A 22,393-nucleotide genomic window follows, 5' to 3' on the forward strand; every position below is an offset into this window, starting at 1 on the left:
CTATTTTGTAGATGCTATAACTTTTGTGCAAACCAAACAATATACGCTTATTGCATTTTTATTTTTTTACCAAAAATATGTAGAAGAATACATATCGACACAAACTGAGGAAAAAAAATTCAAAAAAAATAATTGGGATATTTATTATAGCAAAAAGTAAAAAACACAGGGGTGATCAAATACCACCAAAAGAAAGCACTATTTGTGGTAAAAAAAAAAAATTTAATTTGGGTACAACGTCGCACGACCGTACAATTGTCATTCAAAGTGTGACAGCGTTGAAAGCTGAAAACTGGCCTGGGCAGGAAGGGGGTGAATGTGCCCTGTATTGAAGTGGTTAAAGCGGGGTTCCAGGCATAATTTTTTTTTTTTAAACCTAAAATACATCACATTAAATAGTCCCTAAAACATATTAATAATTCCCCAATCGTTCCAGAAATCATTGCAAACACTTGCCTTATATCCTCCAGCTCATGTTGTGGCCGTATCCATCATATGTGTGGGCATGTGAAGCCCAGTTCCTTTTTCTTCCTGGTTTTCAGGGAGAGGTGCATGCTGGGTGATTTTTAGGCACAGTAATGCCCAGAGACTCCTGGGAAATGAGTGTCATCATTTCCCAGGAGGCATTGGGGTCTTAGGACAGGAAGTTGAACCACCTAGAACCAGGAACTAGGCAGATTACTAAATCTACCTAGTAACAGCCAGATAGAAGTGAGTAAAACATCTTTTTTTTTTACATTAAAGGCAAGCTGTTAATAGAAAGTTAATTTTTAGGGTGGAACTCTGCTTTAAATACACTTTAAGAATTTCAATATACAGAACATACTATATGTGTCCACCCCCACACAACTATTAAATCCCATGAAACAATATTGAATATTACTGTTATGCTATGTTTACCCGGGAAACGTATGTAAACACCTCTGCTTTGCATTACTGTCCTCTCAGTGCTTTTACTTATAAAAAAAAAACAAAAAAAACAATGACTTGAATAGATTTAGAAGTAATTTAGACGGGTGAGGTTTTAGCTTATAGCCAATTTATAAAGTACAAAACAGATCCTTACCTCTACAAAGAAATAGGCATTGCCTCTTGTCCCATATGTCAAGGCAGGCTTCTTGCTGAGCCGCACGTTATCAGAAATAACAACATAATCCACATCAGAGAAGAACTCCTTGTGTTCTGTAATTAATTCTTCTAAACCAGGGGAGCCGGTTTCCTCCACCCCTTCTATAATGAACTTCAAGTTCACAGGGATGTCCTAATATCACAAAAGAAAAACATACATTAGACCAGTGGTCGCCAACCCTGCAGACCTTACGGACTACTAAACTCACAATCTTGAATCCCTACTACTACTACTAATATGAATTTTACATACCTTATACATACAATGCTCTGATTCTCTGCCCCCCCCCCCCACTCTGCATGACACTGCTGCCTTACACAGACTCATCATTGGATCTCATCTTCTTATCATGTGCTTGAGCTCCATGCTCCATCCCACAGTCTGTGATTAGCGCTGCAATTGGAAGTCCCCTCTTTCTTCACCTCCAGCTCTCTGCACTACTACCGACGCCTCCCTCTGAGTTCACAAGAGTCTGACTTATAGAGGGGGCACCAAGTGTCAATGTGCACTGAAAGTATTGACCGTCAGCACACATTTACAACAACACTGGAAACATTGGGCGGTATACATCCAATGTTACAATGTTGATTTTCAGCAGAACCCCTGGGGACCAGCAACATTTTCTCATGGACCATCAGTAGTCCACAGACCACTGGTTGGCAACCACTGTATTAGACATTACAAATGAACATCCACATAGTATATGCCTTCAGGATTCAACAACAAAAATCTGATAATGTTGAATTGCCAACCACGGGACTCATTCTAGGAAAATAACACAATTTAATAATTTTTCTTTATTTAAAAGTGGAGCTCCACCCAAAAGTGGAAGCTCCACTTCTTTTCTCCTCCCTCCACTGCCACATTTGGCACCTCTCAGGGGAAGTGGGTACCTGCTTTTGACAGGTACCGGCTCACACTTCCGGATGACTTTGCCATAGTGAAGTCATCCAGAAAGTTCGGCCCCTTCTTCCTTTGCCCCCCCCCGCCCGGGCCATTCACTTAGCGCACCACGCTACGCACATGCGCAGTAGAGAGACGCAAGATTTCACTGACGGTTTCTGACAGATTCGTAGACAGGCAAGTGTCCTAATATTATTAAAAAGCAGCTAAAATATTAAAAAAATAAAAATTTGAAGGAGCCCAGAGCTCTGCTTTAAGGCTGGGTTCATACTATTGCGAATTGGATTCAATAGTCGGAGAATGTGACCGGCTCTCTATGGAGCCAGTTCACATCTCTGATGCGGCTCCGGTGTGAATTTACACAGGAGCAATGCGTCTTTTCGTCAGTTTCAGGTCTGAATTCAGCCCAATATTTGGGCTGAAATCGGACCTGAAACAGTGAACCAGGACACACAGGATCCCTCCTGGGAGCCGCATCGGCATCTAGTGACATTAGAGAAGAGAGTAATACAAAACTAACTTATCAATGTGCTGCTGCTGAAGTCATCATCCTGGCTGTACGGTCTGGCTGAGATGCCTGGATCTCAAAACAGAACAGAACTGGAAATACTTTAGTAGGCAAAACAATTCTCATATACAAATTTCAACAATTGGCCTGGAGTCCTGCAAATAAAAATAATGCAGCATGTAGACACAAGAAGTGATTCTAAAGTCATGACCCGCGAAACCTTCTTCAAACTGTCCACTATGCTAATTGGAAACTAAGCACCATAGTTTGTATGTTCTCATCACACTGTTGCTCTTTAGAGCTTATTATTGAAAGATGCAGGAAAGAAAGAAGAAAAAGTTGAATGGTTACCCATGGTCAACAATCAGATTCTTTGTTTCCTCCTCCCAGGTGCAAGGTGAAGAGAGATGAATGGATGCAGAAGCCTGGTGATCTGAGGTGGAGCTCTGTGCAGTGATCCACTCATGTTTCCATAGGGTTCTATCTGTGTAGTCAAACTTCTCTGCTAATGATCTCATCAGCAAAGAGGTTTGACTGCACAGAAACTCCCGTTAAAACCCCATCCGTGAGTTGAGTGGCAAAAATATCACCCAGGCCCCCCCCCCCCCCCGGTCCCTGGAAAAATTGCAGCGCAATACCGGTCCCTGGCACCCAAAAGGGGACCACTGGGATATAGGAATGATGTTTGTATTTTAGAGGCTGTTATGCCGCGTACACACGATCGGTCAATCCGATGAGAACGGTCTGATGGACCGTTTTCATCAGACCAAACCGATCGTGTGTGGGCCCCATCGGTTATTTATCCATAGGTTAAAAAATTTAAAACTTGTTTTAAAATTAACCGATGGATACCTAACCAATAGAAAAAAAATGATCGTTTGTAGGCACGTCCATCGGTTAAAAATCCTCACATGCTCAGAATCAAGTCGACGCATGCTTGGAAGCATTGAACTTCGTTTTTTTCAGCACGTCATTGTGTTTTATGTCACCGCGTTCTGACACGACCGTGTTTTTTTAACTGATGGTGTGTAGACACGACTGATCATCAGTCAGCTTCATCGGTTAACTGATGGAAAAATCCATCAGACCGTTCTCATCGGATTGACCGATCGTGTGTACAGGGCATTAGTCTAGCTTTACATCTACAAATCCCAATAAATCACAATGACAGTGAAAGGTCTTTGGGTTCCATGTAAATATATTTTTTCACTCTGACAGCTGAAAAAGGAAGTGAAATAGCTTATTCTGCTAGAGGACACACAGCCCATACAAACCATCTTGATGTGTCAAGCAAAGTGACTTAGACAGATAACTTTACATTTAATCCAGCTGTGATCAAATATGCCTCGTACACATGATCGGGTTTCCCGGCAGACTTTTTACCGCGGGAAACCCGAGGGGAAAGCCGAGAACCGGCTCGACAGGTTTTCCCCCTACACAGGGCCGGTTTTCCTGGCAAGAAAACTGCCATGAGAGCTTTGGCTGGAAAACCCCTGGCCATGTGTATGCGCCACCGCAGTTTTTCCCATAGGAAAACTGCCTGGAAAAAGACCGACGGGAATCGCGGCAGGAAAAAAGAGAACACGTTCTCATTTTTCCCGGCCAAAAGGTGTCACGGCAGTTTTCCCGACGGGAAAACTGGTCATGTGTACGAGGCATTACAGTAATATGCTGCAACAAAGTGCGATTGGTCTGGAATCTAAGCATCTCATCTTTCCTTTAATAACCTAAATGGCCTATATATTATAAATGTCACCAACAATTTGTCCTACAATAAAAAAAAAAAAAGTAAAACATTTTTACTATTCTATCCGAAAGTTAATATTTCTGAAAACAAGACACATATAATGGTCCAACATAGGGAGTGGCTGAGTCAGAAGAACACAAACATGTATTTTTGTCATTTATTATTTTGTAACAGCTAATATTTTAGATTATTATTATTTTTTTTCAATAACTAAAATTTGGAGGATGCCACTGCTGACCTTCTGAATATGCAAGTTGTTAGGGTGCTACATCAATTCAAGGGACCCCATTGTTTTCTGACTTGCTGTGCTAACCCTGAATAAACATGCAGCAAACAAAATCACAAAGAAGCCCGAGCTGTCACCCCCTTTCACACAGCACACAGTAACAGAACTAAGGCTGTGTGCTAGAAATCCCTCCTCTTGACGTCTCAGGTGATTTAAAGCAAAAGGTGTGCACAGTCTGGCTGAGATGTGCACAGTCTGAGTAGAAAAATCTGTATCCTGCCAGCATATTACAAGAAAAACGGGGATGGCTCATTGCATTTTTTTTTTAAATGGGTCTTACCTTTTTCAGTGATATATATGTTTCAATTGCATTTATCCAGGCCAACACGGGGCCTTTGTTGTCAGTTGCACCTCGCCCATATAAGTTTCCTTAAAATTATGAAAATGTTAACTTAGAAGAATTATGGCATATTAGCCAACAATAAATTGATAAAAAAATTTGTTTTCAGAAAAACACATTCTCTTTAGACTCTAAACAGCTCTGACCATTATAAATGCTATTCCACCTTCAAGCCCTTCACACTGATGTTTTAGTTCTCAAAGATGGCTAAGGAAGAGGACTAAATCTTTAGCTCTGTCTTACTGTGGGAGGTAGAATCTCGCGCCAAAAATAAAATAAATGAAATATTAAAGTGAATAACCTGAGCTGCAGTCCAAGTGATTGCAAAGAATTACAATGACGTGAATATGTGAAAAAGGAACGGATGCGCTAGGAATATTGAGCAATTGAATTAAATAAATAACCAATTAATCAAAAGATAATAATAATAATAATAGATACCCAGCAATACTATTCATAAGTGAAAAAATATAAAAGTGAATGGTGAGATAGTAGAAAAACATTTAAATAATAATTGTATAAACAGTGTTAATGTCCATCAAAGTGCAAGACTCCCTGCTAGGGGAGATAGTAGACAATAATGTGCAATAAACAGTCCAAACAACAGTGAATGAGCTTGCAAGATGTATCCACTAGTTCTGTGCAGACTTCCACCTCCACCAGAAATAAAGGAAAATAATCACCGCAAACAAAGTGCTCATGGATCGCACCTTACCAGAAGATGTTGACCTCTTTAACTAAAAAGAGGTTGAGTAAGCATGAATTAAACCGTAACATCTAGGCTCCAAATGAATCGATGGCGGCAGATCCAGCATCACATAAAGCAAACCAGAAGAGAAATCGCCATAGAGTAATAACGTTTTATTAAAACACAATAAGACAGGCAACGCCAAATTGGCCCCTTACTTGAAAAGTGCCTTAACCCGGCACTGAGGCTGGTCTGCGTTGAATGATTGTGGAGAGATAGGTCCCACGCTCCAGGAAGCCAGCAGTGGCGTGCGTTCCACCTCTCTGCAGGAGAGGACCAGCGTGACCGGAAGTCCGTCGGTATTTGCATGACAAGTGCGGTGATTATTTTCCTTTATTTCTGTCTTACTGTACTATACTTTTTTATTCAGAATGATGTATGCTGTATATACTATTTATATTAACAAAAGTACATAGACCTGAAACTAACCAATAACCAAGATACTAACCATTAACTTCAGTCAATGTATATGGATCACTTTTCCACCCATCTTCCTTTTTAGCAGGCTGGACATCCACGTGTCCATAAAAACAGACAGTGGCCTTTGTGGTGTCATTGCCCAACTCAGCCAAGATCGCAGGGGGGAATTTGATTTTTTGCCCATCATGCAGCTGCAGAGAAAAACAAAATTAGATTATTATATCAGAAGTTTAGTAATAAAATGCTATACATACAATGAGTGCCAAAGCAATCTACTTAAGAAACAGCAGATACAAAATGTCAATGGGAGAGACAGCAAATCACTCCACCCATGCCAGATTAAACTCTGGAGGCCCATAGGTAGTTGAAACCTTGGGGCCCGCCTTGCAGGTTTCTGGATTTTTCTATTACGAGTGGAATAACATTGAACCAAGTACTGTGCATGTCGGACACTAGATTGAGATAACCATCACTACTGTACATTACACATACATAGGTTGCACCAAAATTCTTTACAAACTGACAGCTGAAAGTAGAGGAGCTTTTAAGAGGCAAACTGTAATGTGATTCAGAACTGGCAGAGGGTGAGCAAAGATATCCCAAAAAAATGTCCATCCATACACTAAACAGGTTAGTGAAGATGACACGCGAGAAGGGGGTCTGGAATGGTCCTGGGAAACCTATGGGGCACTTGCAACTAGATGCTATGGGGAAGATCGACAGAGATACGCTACGCCGCCGTACCTTACCTGGCTTTAGTTTGAATCCTTAAAGATTTTGCGCCGTAAGTTATGGCGGCGTCGTTTATCTCTGGCGGCGTAACGGCGCATAATTCAAATCGGCGATTAGGGGGCGTGTTTCATTTAAATGAAGCGCGTCCCCGCGCCGAATGAACTGCGCATGCGCCGTCCCTAAATTTCCTGCCGTGCATTGTGCTAAATGACGTCGCAAGGACGTAATTTTTTTTAACATAGACGTGAATTACGTCCATCCCGATTCACAGACGACTTACGAAAAAAAAAAAAATTCAAATGAAACACGGGAACGACGGACATACTTAACATGGCATGTGTAACTATAAGCTGCAAAACAGCAGCTTTAACTATACGCCGGAAAAAGCCGACTAGAGACGACGTAAGAGAATGCGACGGCCGCGCGTACTTTCGTGGATCGTCGGAAATAGCTAATTTGCATATTCGACGCGGAAAACGACGAGAACTCCACCCAGCGGACGCCGAAGTATTGCATCTAAGATCCGAAGGCGTACGAAGCCATACGCCTGTCGGATCTAACCCAGATGCCGTTGTATCTTGGTTTGAGGATTCAAACCAAAGATACGACGCGGGAAATTTGAAAGTACGCCGGAGTATCAGTAGATACGCCGGCGTAGTCTCTTTGTGGATCTGCCCCTATGTGCCTACTTTTAGGACATAAAGACCCACTCTATATCCTGTGTCTCCAGTATTGTTACAATCTATATAGAACCAGAAAGTTAGTACATCTTATCCTGACAGTATATCAACTTGAATGACATCTACAAATTGGTCTGAAGGGCTCCTGGGAAAACTCACGGCGCACTTGCAACTGAATAATATGTGCCTACCTTGAGGACATTCAGGACCACTATATGCTCTGTGTCATCACTATTCAGTGCAAAGGCGGGAGTCTGTGGTGGACCAGCATACATTTACAGCAGTGGACGTTATATCTGAGTTCCTGTGTAATTCACCAATTTAAAGCCACTGCTGTCTGCATAAACCCAACAATGGGCAGCAACATAAAGGCCCAAAACGGAAATGGAAGGGATTCAATATCAAGATGTATGGCATAGGGATGAATGATGAAAATGGTAATGGGGTAATCCAAGTGTGATCACTGAGTATCAAAGGGCAACTCCAGGCTATTCACATAAATTTGTGACATAGCCTGTGATTACATCACTGCTAGTATCATCCCAGTCTGTGGGGAGGTCCTCACTAAAATGCACAGGGCACCGACAATACTCTTCAGTGAGGAGGTAGGACTCACATGTAGTTGTCCACCATCTTTCGTGGTGGAGGTAAGCCTTCCTCCTGCATCCACTTGTCGCTGTTACCCGCTGATGTTGGTGCTGCCAGTCACTCTGGTTGCCCTGTTGCAAGCTTAGTGTATACAGGCATACCCCACTTTTAAGTACACAAAGGGGTTTATTTACTAAATCTGGAAAGTGCAAAATCAGGCTCACTTCTGCATAAAAACCAATGAGCTTCCAGGTTTAACCAAAGTTTAATTGAACAAGCTGGGGTTAGAGAGTCCAGTCACACATTCATCATATGAAAGAGGAAGATAAACTTATTGTGCAACATTCTTTTAAAAGCACACGGGTGTTTATTAAAAGTTGTACTTACAACAAAAACAATAAAATTAGGCTCAAAATGGAAACAATCGTTTGTCCAGCACCCTCCATGAGGGTTTGGATGTCACTGCTGCTCCATGCATAGCCTGACATACATTTTGTCCAATGGGACTTCTTCTGTAAGGCAGTTCTCTGTTGTGGTTAAGGTACATCGACGATGTACTGGTAGTATGGCAGGGATCTGCCAACAGTTTAGAACTGTTCATGGCTGAATTAAATCGAAACAATAGGAATATTCGTTTAATGCTCAGTCATAATCAACACCAAATTTCTTTCTTGGGCCTCCAGATTAGAGTGGAAGATGGACGACTGGTATCAAAAACATATAAAAAAGCCAACACGCTGTTGGAGGCAACCAGCCATCATCTCTAATCAATGGGATACCAACTGGACAGTTTTTAAGGAATTGCACTTAAGAGTCGGACCATCAAACTTAAGCCATTCTATTCTACAGACGTTTTAGAGAGAGAAAATATCCGCACCAATGTCTGAAAAATTTGAAAAGAAAAGCATTGCAGAAAAAACGTGAAGAACTCCTGACATTAAAGGATAGACGAACCCCTACCTGCACATACCTGGCTCACTGAGCTGCCAACCCTTAAGGAAATGTATCCATTTATCCATGTGGAAGATGCCACATATGTAACTTTGTAGACAAGATGGATACTTTCTCTGATGCGAGCCACCAAAACATCTATTGGATCAGACACTTCATTAACTGCAAAAAATCTCGGGTCTTGTACATGATAGAATGCCCCTGACACATGCTGTATGTGGGTAAAACAAAACACCCGGTAAAGGTACGGATAGGAGAACATCTATCGAGTTTCCAAACCCTAGATGATGAGAGTTCATTGGCCAAACATTTTGCTAAATATTCTATGCGTTGACATTATCAAGCAGAAGAGGGGACTACAACACGGTTTTACTCCAAAAAGAAAAAGGAGTACATTTTTTGTTTAGGATGTCTGGCTCCGAAAGGGGTTTAACACTGAATAAATCGATAGGTTTTCCCAACCCCCTAGATCAGGGGTGTCCAACCTTTTGAAGAGCGAGGGCCACTTAAGCGACTTTGTAACTGGTCGATTATGACTGAGCATTAAACGGGCCACAATGAGCAGAAACGGTGGATTGCAGCCCACTCTACTTTTTTTTTTTTTGTGGATAGGATTGGAGGTAGGCGTTTGTAAACGGACACAAGTCCATTTATATCTGCCACTCCTTAGAGGTGAATGGAGGGTCTGATTGGGTCGGACTGACCAGATATGCCCATATATACACTGTGGGCTGGATTCAGGTACATTTTTACGGCGGCGCAGCGTATCGTATTTACGCTACACCGCCGTAAGTCAGTGAGGCAAGTGCTGTATTCACAAAGCACTTGCCTCCTAAGTTACGACGGCGTAGCGTAAATGGGGCCGGCGTAAGCGCTCGTAATTCAAATGAGCACGAGGGGGCGTGTTTTATATTAATTATTGGTGACCCGATGTGATTGACGTTTTTCCCGAACGGCGCATGTGCCGTCCGTGGAATTTCCCAGTGTGCATTGCTCCAAAATACGCCGCAAGGACGTCATTGGTTTCGACGTGAACGTAAATTGCGTCCAGCCCTATTCGCGAACGACTTACGCAAACGACGTAAAAAATTCAAAATTCGAAGCGGGAACGACGTCCATACTTAACATTGCGTACGCCTCATAAGAGCAGGAGCAACCTTACGCCGAAAAAGCCTAACATACACAACGTGAAAAAATAGCGCCGGGCGTATGTACATTTGTAAAATCGGCGTATCTAGGTCATTTGCATATTCAAAGCCGAAAAAGACGGAAGCGTCACCTAGCGGCCAGCGTAAATATGCAACTAAGATACGACGGCGTAAGAGACTTACGCCGCTCGTATCTTAGCCTAATTTAAGCGTATCTGGTTTCCAGAATACGCTTAAATTTACAACGGCGTAGATTCAGAGTTACGACGACGTATCTACTGATACGCCGGCGTAACTCTCTCTGAATCTAGCCCTGTGATTTTAGTAATAAACTTACCTTTAATAACAGTATTCTATTTTGTTTCATCCCAGAGCAGGAGATCGCGGGCCACATTAGAGGGCTCCGCGGGCAACTGGTTGGGCACCCCTGCCCTAGATGGTATGGATAGGGTAGATGTGACACACCATTTATCATTTATCATTGTCAGGTCATCGTATCCCTACGGGTAATGAACAATGATGTGTTTACCCCCCTTTTATTATTTATCATTTACTTCATCTCTTTGTAGTACTCCATACACCCCTCAAAAGTGTTCCTCTCCAGTGATCAAGCAAATGTAGCTGCTCTGTATAAACAATCTGTGCCAGATTTATATATTCAATCTGTATGTGTGTTCAATTGTAGATATTTGATGTGCAATTCACTGTGCCAAAGTGATCTTAATATTGGCCACAAGATGGCAGTATACACTATTACCAAGCCATTATTGTTGGTGCCCTGTGCATCTGAGTGAGGGCCTTCTCGCAGACTGGGGTGACACTAGCAGTGATATGATCACAAATTTATGTGAATAGCCTGGAGTTGACCTCATCATTCATCCCTATGCCCTACATCTTGATATTGAATCCCCTCCATTTCCGTTTTGAGCTCTTATGTTGCTGCCCATTGTTGGGTTTGTGTAGACAGCAGTGGCTTTGAATTGGTGAATACCACAGGAACTCAGAACTTGGATATAACGTCCACTGCTGTAAATGTATGTTGGCCCAACACAGACTCCCTCCATTGCACTGAATAGTGATGACACAGGGCATATAGTGGACCTGGATGTGCTCAAGGTAGACACCTGGCATTCAGTTACAAGTGCCCGTGGATTTCCCAGGAGCCCTTCAGACCCGTTTATAGGACTCATTCATTAAGTTGATATACTGTCAGAATATAATGTACATGATTGCTGGTTCGGATAGATTGTACCAATACTGGAGACACAGGGTATACAGTGGGCCTGGATGCCCTAAAGGTAGGCACATAGCATTTAGTTGCAAGTGCCCCGTAGGTTTCCCAGGACCCCTCCAGACCCCTTTCTCATGTGTCATCTTCACTAACCTGTTTAGTGTCTTGCATGGATGGAAGTGGCATCCCGAGTGTGTTTTTAGAAGACAACGTTGTCATTTTAAACTTTTTTTTTTTGCCATCTTTTGTAAATGTTTACCAATTGTTTATTTCAATAAAGCCTAAATTAGGAGTGCTCCGCTGTGTGTTCCCACCTTCTTGAGGGTACAGCCCCCTTTTTTGAGGATATCTTTCCTCACCCTCTGCCTGTGCTGAATCTTTCATTTGTCCTTATTGGTCGGAACTCCTACCATTGACCTGGCCAGTTGACACTTGGCAGTTGACACTCTGGCCAAAAGGTCCATGTCCTTTCCCTTACCCCTCTTTCCCTTTTTGAAACTGTAATGTGAACCTTATGTCTATGGTTTATGTAGGGTAAAGTACTTTAATACAGTATTTTCTCTAAAGAGTTTTTAATGTAAAGTTGGGTCAATTCATTTTTTTTCTACCTTTTTGTAAACAATTTAATAAAGCTTCATTGTAATCTTCTTTCAAGATCAAAGCAATATTATTTTAAATCTTTGTTGCAGGGCTCTTAAATGGCATGAGGCCCACAGGCTGATGCCTACTCTGCTTACATTTCAGAAATTAAAACTTCTTGTAAACAGAGATTTATATTAATACAGATTATAATAAACCAGAAGGGAATAGCTCAGTTGTACAGAGGACTGGAGCACTTCCTTTAAATTTACACTGCTCTGGAAAAGTTCTACATTTGGGGGCATGTTTGTAAAGTGAATATTCGCCAAGCATTTGCTGTAGGTGAATCTTTCTAGTGTTTTAAATGAGTGATTGATCCACCACCAGTGAATGTTTGGTGAACATCTTCGCTACATTTTAAATACCCTGTTTCCCCAAAATAAGACCTACCCTGAAAATAAGACCTAGTGTTATTTTCCAGGAAGGCTGCAATATAAGCCCTACCCCAAAAATAAGCCCTAGTTAAAAATGCTTGTAAAATCCTATAATCCCCTCTATTACAGTAGTTTATAATGTACAATGTGTGTGTTTCTGTAATATAATTGCGAGGAAGAGAGCTGCGGCGGGTAACGGAAGTGCAGAGCGGCGCTATAACAAATTACAGAAACGCACACATTGTACATTATATACTACTGTAATAGAGGGGATTATAGGATTTTACAAGCATTTTAACTCCGTTCAAACTGGGGATTCCTGACAGGCAGGGAGGGAGAGGGGGAGAAAAGACAGCACATTACATGGTAAGACCTACCCTGAAAATAAGCCCTACTGTGTCTTTTGTTGGCATAATTAATATAAGACCCGGGCTTATTTTCGGGGAAACACGGTATTCCATTTAATGTGTATTAGGAACCCCAAATAATGTAACAAGTTGTGGCTAACCAGTCTTTAGAGCTATAAAAAAAATGTCCAGCTCTTGCGATAACTTTTGTAAAATAAATGGTGACTTTAAATATACATGCAGCAGTGAGCTGATCACCGTCCCTGCAAAAAAAAACAAGCAGCTTACCAGAATCATGGACCCTGAAGTTTGCCCTAGATGGTTCGTATTTTTTTTGCGGTTTATCTTCTTTTTTTTTTTCTTTAGGTGGATGGAGCAATTTCCAGTGCCGGGACATTGTGTTCTGACCGCAGCTCATGCCGCTGCTGTTCGATGGACCATTTACTTGTCAAGTTTATTTATCGAATTTTTAGATGGAACATTTGATCTGTCACACTGATTAGCTCTGCCCTGCACTTTTCAGGTCAATAGGTTATCATCAGTAATGTGATTCACTAGTTTCCTTTTATTTATGTTTTCTTTCCCATTAATTCCCTCAGTGATCCTGCCAGTAACATACCTCCTGTCCCCTAGGGTGACGTTTACTCACTGAACCGTATCCATTGTCAACTTAAACTGATTAGGTCACCAAACCTCTCCCCTTCTTGCTATTCCCTTTAGAGCCGGTTTACACTTAGGCGGCACGACTTCGGGGGCGACTCCGCAAGGCGTCCTGAAGACGACTTCAGAGGCGACCTGCAAAATGACCTCTGTATAGAAGTCAATGCAGGTCGCCCCCCGAGCCGCCCCCAAAGTCGTACAAGAACCTTTTTCTAAGTCGGAGCGACTTGCGTCGCTCCTATTAGAACGGTTCTATTGCATAGAATGGGACGCGACTTGTCAGGCGGCTGAGCCGCCTGACGAGTCGCCCCAGTGTGAACCGGCTCTTACACAGAGGGTGTTGATTTGGAGTTCACAGAAGATAGCCTAGAAAGCTGATAACATTGTTTGAGATTACAAGGATACAATATTTCTAAAGGGTTCAACGGGTATCTTTCTGTAATTGCTCCCTCCATAAATATAGTGGAGGGGTGAGGGTAATCTTGCACAGTAATTGTGTTATTTGCAGGATTACCACATGAAAATAAGGTACAGAAGCCATAAAACAAATGGGCTGGGTCCACACTAGTAGTTTAGTAGCAGGGCTGAACGAAAAAAAACTGACAGCTCCGAAGGAGCCGCTGTAGTAACTATCCGACATTAGTGCAGCGATCTCCCCTGCAGTACTATTGTGTTCTGACACGGGGGACAGCCCCCCCACCAGAAGACTCCAGTACGCTGATCAAGAACTGATCAGCAGACATTTTTCAGTCATGCCCCTTCAACAGAAGCCAGCCGAATGCAGTACACGCGGGCCGAATGTCAGCCAGTTCAATAGAAATGGGCCCGTGTGTACTAGGCTTAAGGCAGCCACCACTTCTAAGGACTGGTAAGATGCAACATATCACATGTGTTCCAGGATTATATATACTTTATTATGTAAGAAAAGAATAGGGTGCCCTTTTGTAAATGTGTTCTTAATTCATACAAACCGTTTCAAATCCCGTGTCTACTTGTTGTACTGTGGCTCCCAAAGTTTGAATCCTCCGAGCAGTTATCTCTACCATTTGTATTAATTCTTCACGCAGGTGAGGGTCACTGGAATCACTTGGAACAGCTATCCATTCTTTAAGCTCCTGCATGGAATAATATATAAGCATTTCACTGTAAAATACAAGCTTTTTTCTCCCATAGGCAATGTATAGCAAACATGTAAAACATTGCTATGTAAAGTCCTGGCAGTAAAGTCATATTACATCCTTACTGAAGTCTATTAAGAGAGGTTCCAAAACAACTGTATGCATGTTATTTTTTTTACTGACTACAATAAACATATACAGTATGCAATGGACAGTGACTATACACAGAGATATACGGTATTCATTATCCAACTCCATTTTCATAAACTGATAAAAAAAAAAAAATTCAACTACTAAATCTTCCTCACCCAATGTTACGGCGACGAAAGCAAATTATAAAGTCCTAACCCGCTGGTATCTTGTACCTGCCAGCGTGGCTAAATACACTCCCAATCATTCAGCCCTCTGTTTCAGGGGCTGTACAGATACAGGTACACACATGCATATATGGTGGACATGTCCAATAGCACAATCCTTTTGGGGGAAAATCTTTGAACTAGCCTCCAAAATGTTCCAAAAGCCGCTAGCACCAGACCCTGCTATAGCATTACTTAATCTGAAACCAGATCATCTAACATTCTCCCAATTTAAGCTTTTTGTTCAACTTTCAATCCCTGCTAAGCAAACAATGGCGAAAGCATGGAAATCACCAATACTGGCATTGGCTGAAACTAAGAACAGAATGAATTCCAAACTTTTTTATATATATATATATATATATATATATATATATATATATATATATATATATATATATATATATATATATATATATATATATTATATCTGGGGATGGATTTTCCAACATACATTTGTGACTCTATATAATTCCCATGATTGTCCATATAATATTGGGTATAGTGCGTGATAGATTATCCTGTTTATTAGTATTGGCAATTTAGTTTTTAACCACTAGATGGTGCTGTGCCATGTTCCCTAATATTAAGCGATATGCTATGCAAATTTGTATGCAAATTTTTTGCCATATCACTTTTAGTTTTCTGTCTTAGGGAGTTTAATCTTTTAGAAATTTTAGATTTTTTATACTTTATATAATACAGATTTTTATTTCCTTTTTTCTGCTTGTCCGCATGGTAAACATGACAATCGGCTTTTGGTCCTATGAATATGGACCCTCCCGCTGCCTATGATTCACACCGAGGCGAAGCCTTTTGTTATAAATTACGCGATGAGTCAGTGCGTTGCGCGTTCCCCAGACGACGCTATGTTATAGCAAAACGTACGTCGGGAGGTAGACGTGCTGACGTCATCGCTCTGAACGGGAGATCGCATGCCGGCCGGCTCTCCATTGTCCTATACGGATGTTTGTTACTCTTTTAAACTGTAAGTTGCCATTGTGGTTATTAAATCACCATACGATACACACTATGTGAGTCTATCTTCATTTTGGGTATCCACGCTGAGCTTTGCGGCCTTTGTGCCCATTGAGTTTGTTCTATCTGATCGCTCGCTTTCCCTGCCATTGGAGACCGCTATCTACTGGGAACAAGTCCAATACTTTTGGCCCGTTACAGCTTACCTCTGGTAAGCATACAACTTTATAGGTGGTGGTGCACAGGTGTGATTGGTGACACATTGTGGTTCTGCTGTTTCCTTGCACAGGATTTCTATTTGCTCACTGGTTGCTGCACTGTGTATCTTACTATAGGACTATCATATTGATTCATCAGTGATTGGATATTCCTTTTTTGTTGGTTCACATATGGACTATATATGCACTTTGATTTATATATATGATATGTTTTTTTTTTTTATGTTTCACATCACATCGGTTATTGATTTGTCAGCTTTGGCACTTATGGTAATTCACGTTATCATTTTTTGTATTGCGCAGCTCCACTTTTTCTTTTTTGTATTTGTTTTAATGTATGGTCCTACATTATGAGCATTTAAATTTTGATGTGTTTAGTAGCGCAGTATATCCCATTTTCTCTAACAATATTACGAAATTCAAGAAAATGTGGAACCCATGGATAAAGACTCATTTACCCCCAAATTTGAATGATTCAGTCCTTCAGCCATGGTAACTGATTATTTAACAAAACCGTGTAACCACACTTCTATATATACATGGAATAACTAAACTGAACCATGCCCTGGTACCTGGACCGACCTTTGTGAACTTACTCTCACACTATTCTCCCCCCCCCCTTTTTCTCGTAACTTTCTTTTTTCTTTTCCTTTTTAAGTTAACGTATAACATTTGCTTATCTATATCAGCTCTATATCAATACATGATAGATTTACATACCTATATACAAAGTCTTTTAGGATAACCTTTGTTAGGTATTAATAGTTACAATATTCATACTAACATGATAAAGTAACATACGTAGAACAATTAATTGTGTGCGATGATGTTTAAACACAAATAAAACGTACAATGTTACCTATATATATATTATTTGTATTTTTTTATTGTTTAACAAAAGAGCTTATTTATATATATCCTTGTATATGTAACAATGTACTTTCATTTTATTGTGCAATCAATAAACCTTTTTTGACAAGGAAAAAAAAAAATCATAGTTATTTTAGAACAGTTTAGTTGAAATGATAACACTTTGTATAAGCATTATTTAGTGATAACCAGTGGCGGCCCATCCATGAGGTGCGCAGGGGCTCCGCCCCCTAATCAATGTGTACAACCCCTAATCTACATGCAGGATGCCAGATGCAAGGATTACAATGTATTTTTTTTTTTTTAAGAAGCACTCGATTAGAGCCAGAGGCTTTAATTGGCTTAAAAAAAGGGTGGGCTCGGGGCGCAGATCACTGTGCCCTGAGACTGCCCAGTTGTGTGACAACAATAGCGAATCAATATTTGCCATTGTCTTCCGGATTCTCCTTCCGGCCAATTAGGAAGCGGGTCCCAGAGGAGAAGTGATTGCATTGGCTGCTGAGCAGGAGGAGAGGACGCAGGGTAAGCTGCCATGAAGCCAAGGAGGAGGAGGAGACACAGGGTGAAGCCGACGAGGAGGAAGCACTGCCCGAGACCTAGATGGGGTAAGTGCGGGGCTTGTGGGCTGACAATCAAGCAAACTGGGGGTGCGACCGACCGACTTTTTGGGGCAGTTTTTGTCACCCCTCCAAACCTAAAACATGGAGAACCAGCTGCCAATGGTCATAACTATAGTGATACTAGCAATAACTGCAATGTGCATGGGGCCTCTAAGACTGGATTTAGCCCAGGGGTCCGAGCTGTAGTCTGCACTAATAAAAGTTGTTCATGACATGGTGAGGCTTTATTTAACTATTACTGTTCCAGTTAGTGCTTTTTGGGCTGCAACAGCCATAGCAAGGCAGACTTTCACAGTTCCAACAAATATATCATTACTGTCTAAATTGATAATGCCATTGGTCCATTACAGAAATGCCAATGCACCACATGTAGGATTTATAGCATATTTGTGAATTCTGGGCCATTCCTACACCTCCAAGATATTCTTATGCTAGTGAAATACTGGATGTGATGTAACTACACAATGTAACAGCAATAGAAGGGCTTATATTTGTTTCATTTGAGAAGATTGAGGCAAATTGTACACATCTATTAATTCAAGTTTGTGCTATTTGATGCATGTTCATAACAGGTTGCTGTAAAGACCAAATTTTGGTATAGGCCCACTATTAAAGCTGTTAAAGTGGGGGTTCAATCGAAAAACTAATTTTTAACATTAGATTGAGGCTAATTGTGGGAAGCACAATCGGGTGTTTTTTTTTAAATCAATGCAGTACTTACCGTTTTAGAGACGTTCGGCTTCTTTCGGCAACTCGTGACGCGCTGTATGCGATGGTCGGAAGGCTGTCAAATAGGAACGCCCAGTCCCGAAGACCATACCCGAGAGCGGCGGAGAACATCTATCTCTAAAACGGTAAGTACTGCATTGATTTTAAAAAAAACACCCGATTGTGCTTCCCACAATTAGCCTCAATCTAATGTTAAAAAAAAAAATTCGGGTGAACCCCCGCTTTAAAGTAGAACTAAAAGCAAAATTTTTTTCATTTTGGACAGAGCAAAGGACCCCTGCAGGTTTTTTTGCCATCTGTGTCCCATTGGGGAGATATACCTTCACTTCCTGTCCCATAGCCAAACAGGAAGGGAGAGAAAATCCCTGCAAATTAAGGGATACCTTTGGGTCCCCCAGGTCACCAAAACTAGTGTCCCCATTGGAAGATTTCCCTTCTATTTATTTTCTGGGGACAACACAAAATTTCTTTTGATGATAATGGTAAACAGGACAAATAGAGAGGATGAATCTCCCAAACTGTGGGAAAGACCACAACAGAAACATAATATGTGTTCTAATCCCTCTCCACTCTATCCAAAACTAAAAAAAAAGTTTTGCCTTTAATTGTACTTTAAGTTAGCACATTCAGCATTTACAAAAAGTTAAGCTTTCATTTTATGCTGGAATCACAGATGAATTACCACTGCATCCCATCAAATACAACTACAAACTGGTGCACCTAAAAATTCATACTGATCAATCTCTACGTACCCTTAGGCCCCTTACACACGACCAAGTTTCTCGGCAGAATTCAGCCAGAAACTCGATCGGAGCTGAATTCTGCCGAGAAACACGGGCGGGTGTACACTTTTGGCCGAGGAAGCCGACGAGGATCTCGGCGAGGAAATAGAGAACATGTTCTCTATTTCCTCATTGTTCAATGGGAAATTTCGGCTCGCCGAGGTCCTCGGCGGCTTCACAAGGAACTCGACGAGCAAAACGATGTGTTTTGCTCGTTGAGTTCCTCGGACGTGTGTACGAGGCCTCACTCCTACATCCTGACCCAGCAAGGCATTCTCATGTAGTTAGATATGAATCCAGTGTTTCATTATATTCTCTTTATAAAAATATTTTTATAATCCAGCTATTTTCTGAAGACTAGCGTATAAGCCCCCTTTCACACCTGTGTGTTTTGTATCTTGACGTTCAAAGCTATAAAAATGCTCAACAAGCAAAATTCAATGCTTTTAAATTGTTCCTGTTCACTTTAAAGTTTTCAGGCACCTGTAGCTCAACCCCCAAAGCATTGAGCTACTTTTAAAGTAGCATTTGGGTATTGGCCCCACTAACTTCAATGAGAGCGTGTTTTACGGGGCCACAAATGCATGATATTGCCGCAAAAAAAGCTCATGTATGGCTCTTTGCTCCTAAAAACGTTCAAAAAACATTGCAAAAAAAAAAACCCACCCACAACAAAAAACACCTGAAAATCTCCTACATATGCTACACGCTCAAGGTTGAAAGGTGGCTATAGCAAGGAAGAGAGACACTGTTCTGGGCACCTAGAAAATGTCATTGGCCACCCAGACTATCCTTATGGTCTGCGACACACCTGTAACTAATAATATGAACCGCACTTTCTGCATACAATTCTATGCATTTCACGCTCATAAATTGACTGTATCCTATGCTTTCTATGACATAATATTAACTGGTTAATATTTCCCAAGGTAACATCCAGCTGCAGTAAACAGATAACTGTAGCTGCTATGCCTGGCATTCAGGGATTGAATAGCGGCCTGCCTATTGAATGTATAACATTGGTTCTTTTTTACCTGAACAAAGTCATCTTGATGAGCATCAATGTACTGAAAGAGATCTTCTACCAGTCTCTCAGATGCATCAGTTGTAAACGGCAGCATGATGAGCTGAACAATGAAGACCTACGAGGAAAAACACGAGTCAGTAAAATGACTGCTGAAATAAATATGACTAGAACTGAACCTGTATTTCTGCTTGATAATTAGTATTGCTCAGTCATGGGATCAGAACTTTGCTTTGTGTGCAGTGATTATCAGCTCAAAACAAGCTTTTGTTCCACCAGGAGATGATTGCATAATGTCAATGTCCCCTTGAGGCTTACCACAGACATAGGAAACTCCAGCTGCACTGATATTGTGCAACTCATTATCATCTGAATACGGTTGTTCCATCTAACCTCTCAGACTGTACGTGTTACTTCTGTTGTGTTTCCTACTGTGTAAGACACATGCTAATGTTTGTATTAATGCAAGATTCATGAATGATGGATTAGAAAATATTAACTCCATATGTCCTCATAAAATATTTGACCCCTTACCAAAGTAGATGTTTTGTTCTGTTCTTAAAGCTTTACAAATGTATTTGGCATCTCAAATATGTGGATATGGGCATTATATTTATTATGCTAATTTAAACAAAATCGGATAGAATTTTTAATCTGCAAAATCCTCACAATTCTGCATGTCAAATTCAGTATTAAAGCTCACCCCAGACTTGAAAAGGCAGTCACACGTTAGGTATACACAGAAAGATCTTTTGTTCTCTCCTAACATACAGTATATTATTATTATATAAGGTACTTATAGTGGGGCAAAAAATTATTTAGTCAGCCACCAATTGTGCAAGTTTTCCCACTTAAAAAGATGAGAGGCCCATAGGTGTGCGCACAGAGTGTGCCAGGTGTGCCCAGGCACACCCTAATCACCCTGTGCAGCACAAATTCCCCCTACTGCCCTATCTCCTCCCCTTCCCCCGCCACAGTGCTTCCAGCTTCCCTCCTCTCCCGCCGCCTGTTTCTGTGGGGATGTTTTAAAATGAGTGGGGGGAAGGGGCCGGTAAATATGTAATTTACTGTCCCCTTCCCTTTCTGAATGAAGATCGTGAGTGATTGGTAGTGTGTGTGTGAGCTTTGGGGTGCACACCCAAATGCAATAGGCTGCGCACACTTATGAAGAGGCCTGTGATTGTCATCATAGGTATACCACAACTATGAGAGGAAAAATGTGGAAACAAATCCAGACAATGACATTGGAAAGAATTTATTTGCAAATTATGGTGGAAAATAAGTATTTGGTCACCTACAAACAAGCAAGATTTCTGTCTCTCACGGACCTGTATCTTCTTCTTTAAGAGGCTCCTCTGTCCTCCACTCATTACCTGTATTAATGGCACCTGTTTGAACTTGTTATCAGTATAAAAGACACCTGTCCACAACCTCAAACAGTCACACTCCAAACTCCACTATGGTGAAGACCAAAGAGCTGTCGAAGGACACCAGAAACAAAAATTGTAGACCTGCACCAGGCTGGGAAGACTGAATCTGCAAGCGGCTTGGTGTGAAGAAATCAAATGTGGGAGCAAAAATTTGAAAATGGAAGACATACAAGACCACTGATAATCTCCCTCGATCTGGGGCTCCATGCAAGATCTCACCCCGTGGGGTCAAAATGATCACAAGAACGGTGAGCAAAAATCCCAGAATCACACGGGGGGACCTAGTGAATGACCTGCAGAGAGCTGGGACCAACGTAACAAATCTACCATCAGAAACACACAGGGACTCGGATCCTGTAGCGCCAGACGTGTCCCCCTGCTTAAGCCAGTAAATGTCCGGGCCCGTCTGAGATTTGCTAGAGAGCAGTTGGATGATCCAGAAGAGGATTGGAAGAATGTCATACGGTCAGATGAAATCAAAGTAGAACTGTTTAGTAGAAACACAACTCGTCGTGTTTGGAGGAGAGAGAATGCTGAGTTGTAACCAAAGAACACCATACCTACTGTGAAGCATGGGGGTGGTAACATCATGCTTTGGGGCTGTTTCTCTCCAAAGGGTACAGGACGACTGATCCGTGTACATGAAAGAATGAATGGGGCCATGTATCATGAGATTTTGAGTGCAAACCTCCTCCCATCAGCAAGGGCATTGAAGATGAAACGTGGCTGGGTCTTTCAGCATGACAAGGATCCCAAACACACCGCCCGGGCAACAAAGGAGTGGCTTCGTAAAAAGCATTTCAAGGTCCTAGAGTGGCCTAGCCAGTCTCCAGATCT

At 41.5% G+C, this 22,393-nt stretch overlaps 1 protein-coding gene across 2 annotated transcripts in view; it reads right to left on the reverse strand.

Annotated features, from left to right (window-relative positions):
- LOC120940816 (beta-Ala-His dipeptidase-like) overlaps nt 1–22,393 on the reverse strand; it is a 78,231-nt gene that overhangs the window by 33,835 nt on the left and 22,003 nt on the right. For both annotated transcript variants that reach the window (XM_040353886.1, XM_040353887.1), the window contains 5 exons: nt 20,137–20,244; nt 14,403–14,546; nt 6,110–6,272; nt 4,854–4,942; nt 1,067–1,261 (listed from right to left, as the gene is read on the reverse strand). In XM_040353886.1, coding sequence (XP_040209820.1) covers nt 1,067–1,261; nt 4,854–4,942; nt 6,110–6,272; nt 14,403–14,546; nt 20,137–20,244 — 699 coding nt within the window. The remainder of the gene's footprint in view (nt 1–1,066; nt 1,262–4,853; nt 4,943–6,109; nt 6,273–14,402; nt 14,547–20,136; nt 20,245–22,393) is intronic.

Source organism: Rana temporaria, chromosome 5 (assembly GCF_905171775.1).
Source record: "Rana temporaria chromosome 5, aRanTem1.1, whole genome shotgun sequence".
In the NCBI taxonomy this organism is placed as follows: Eukaryota; Metazoa; Chordata; class Amphibia; order Anura; family Ranidae; genus Rana; species Rana temporaria.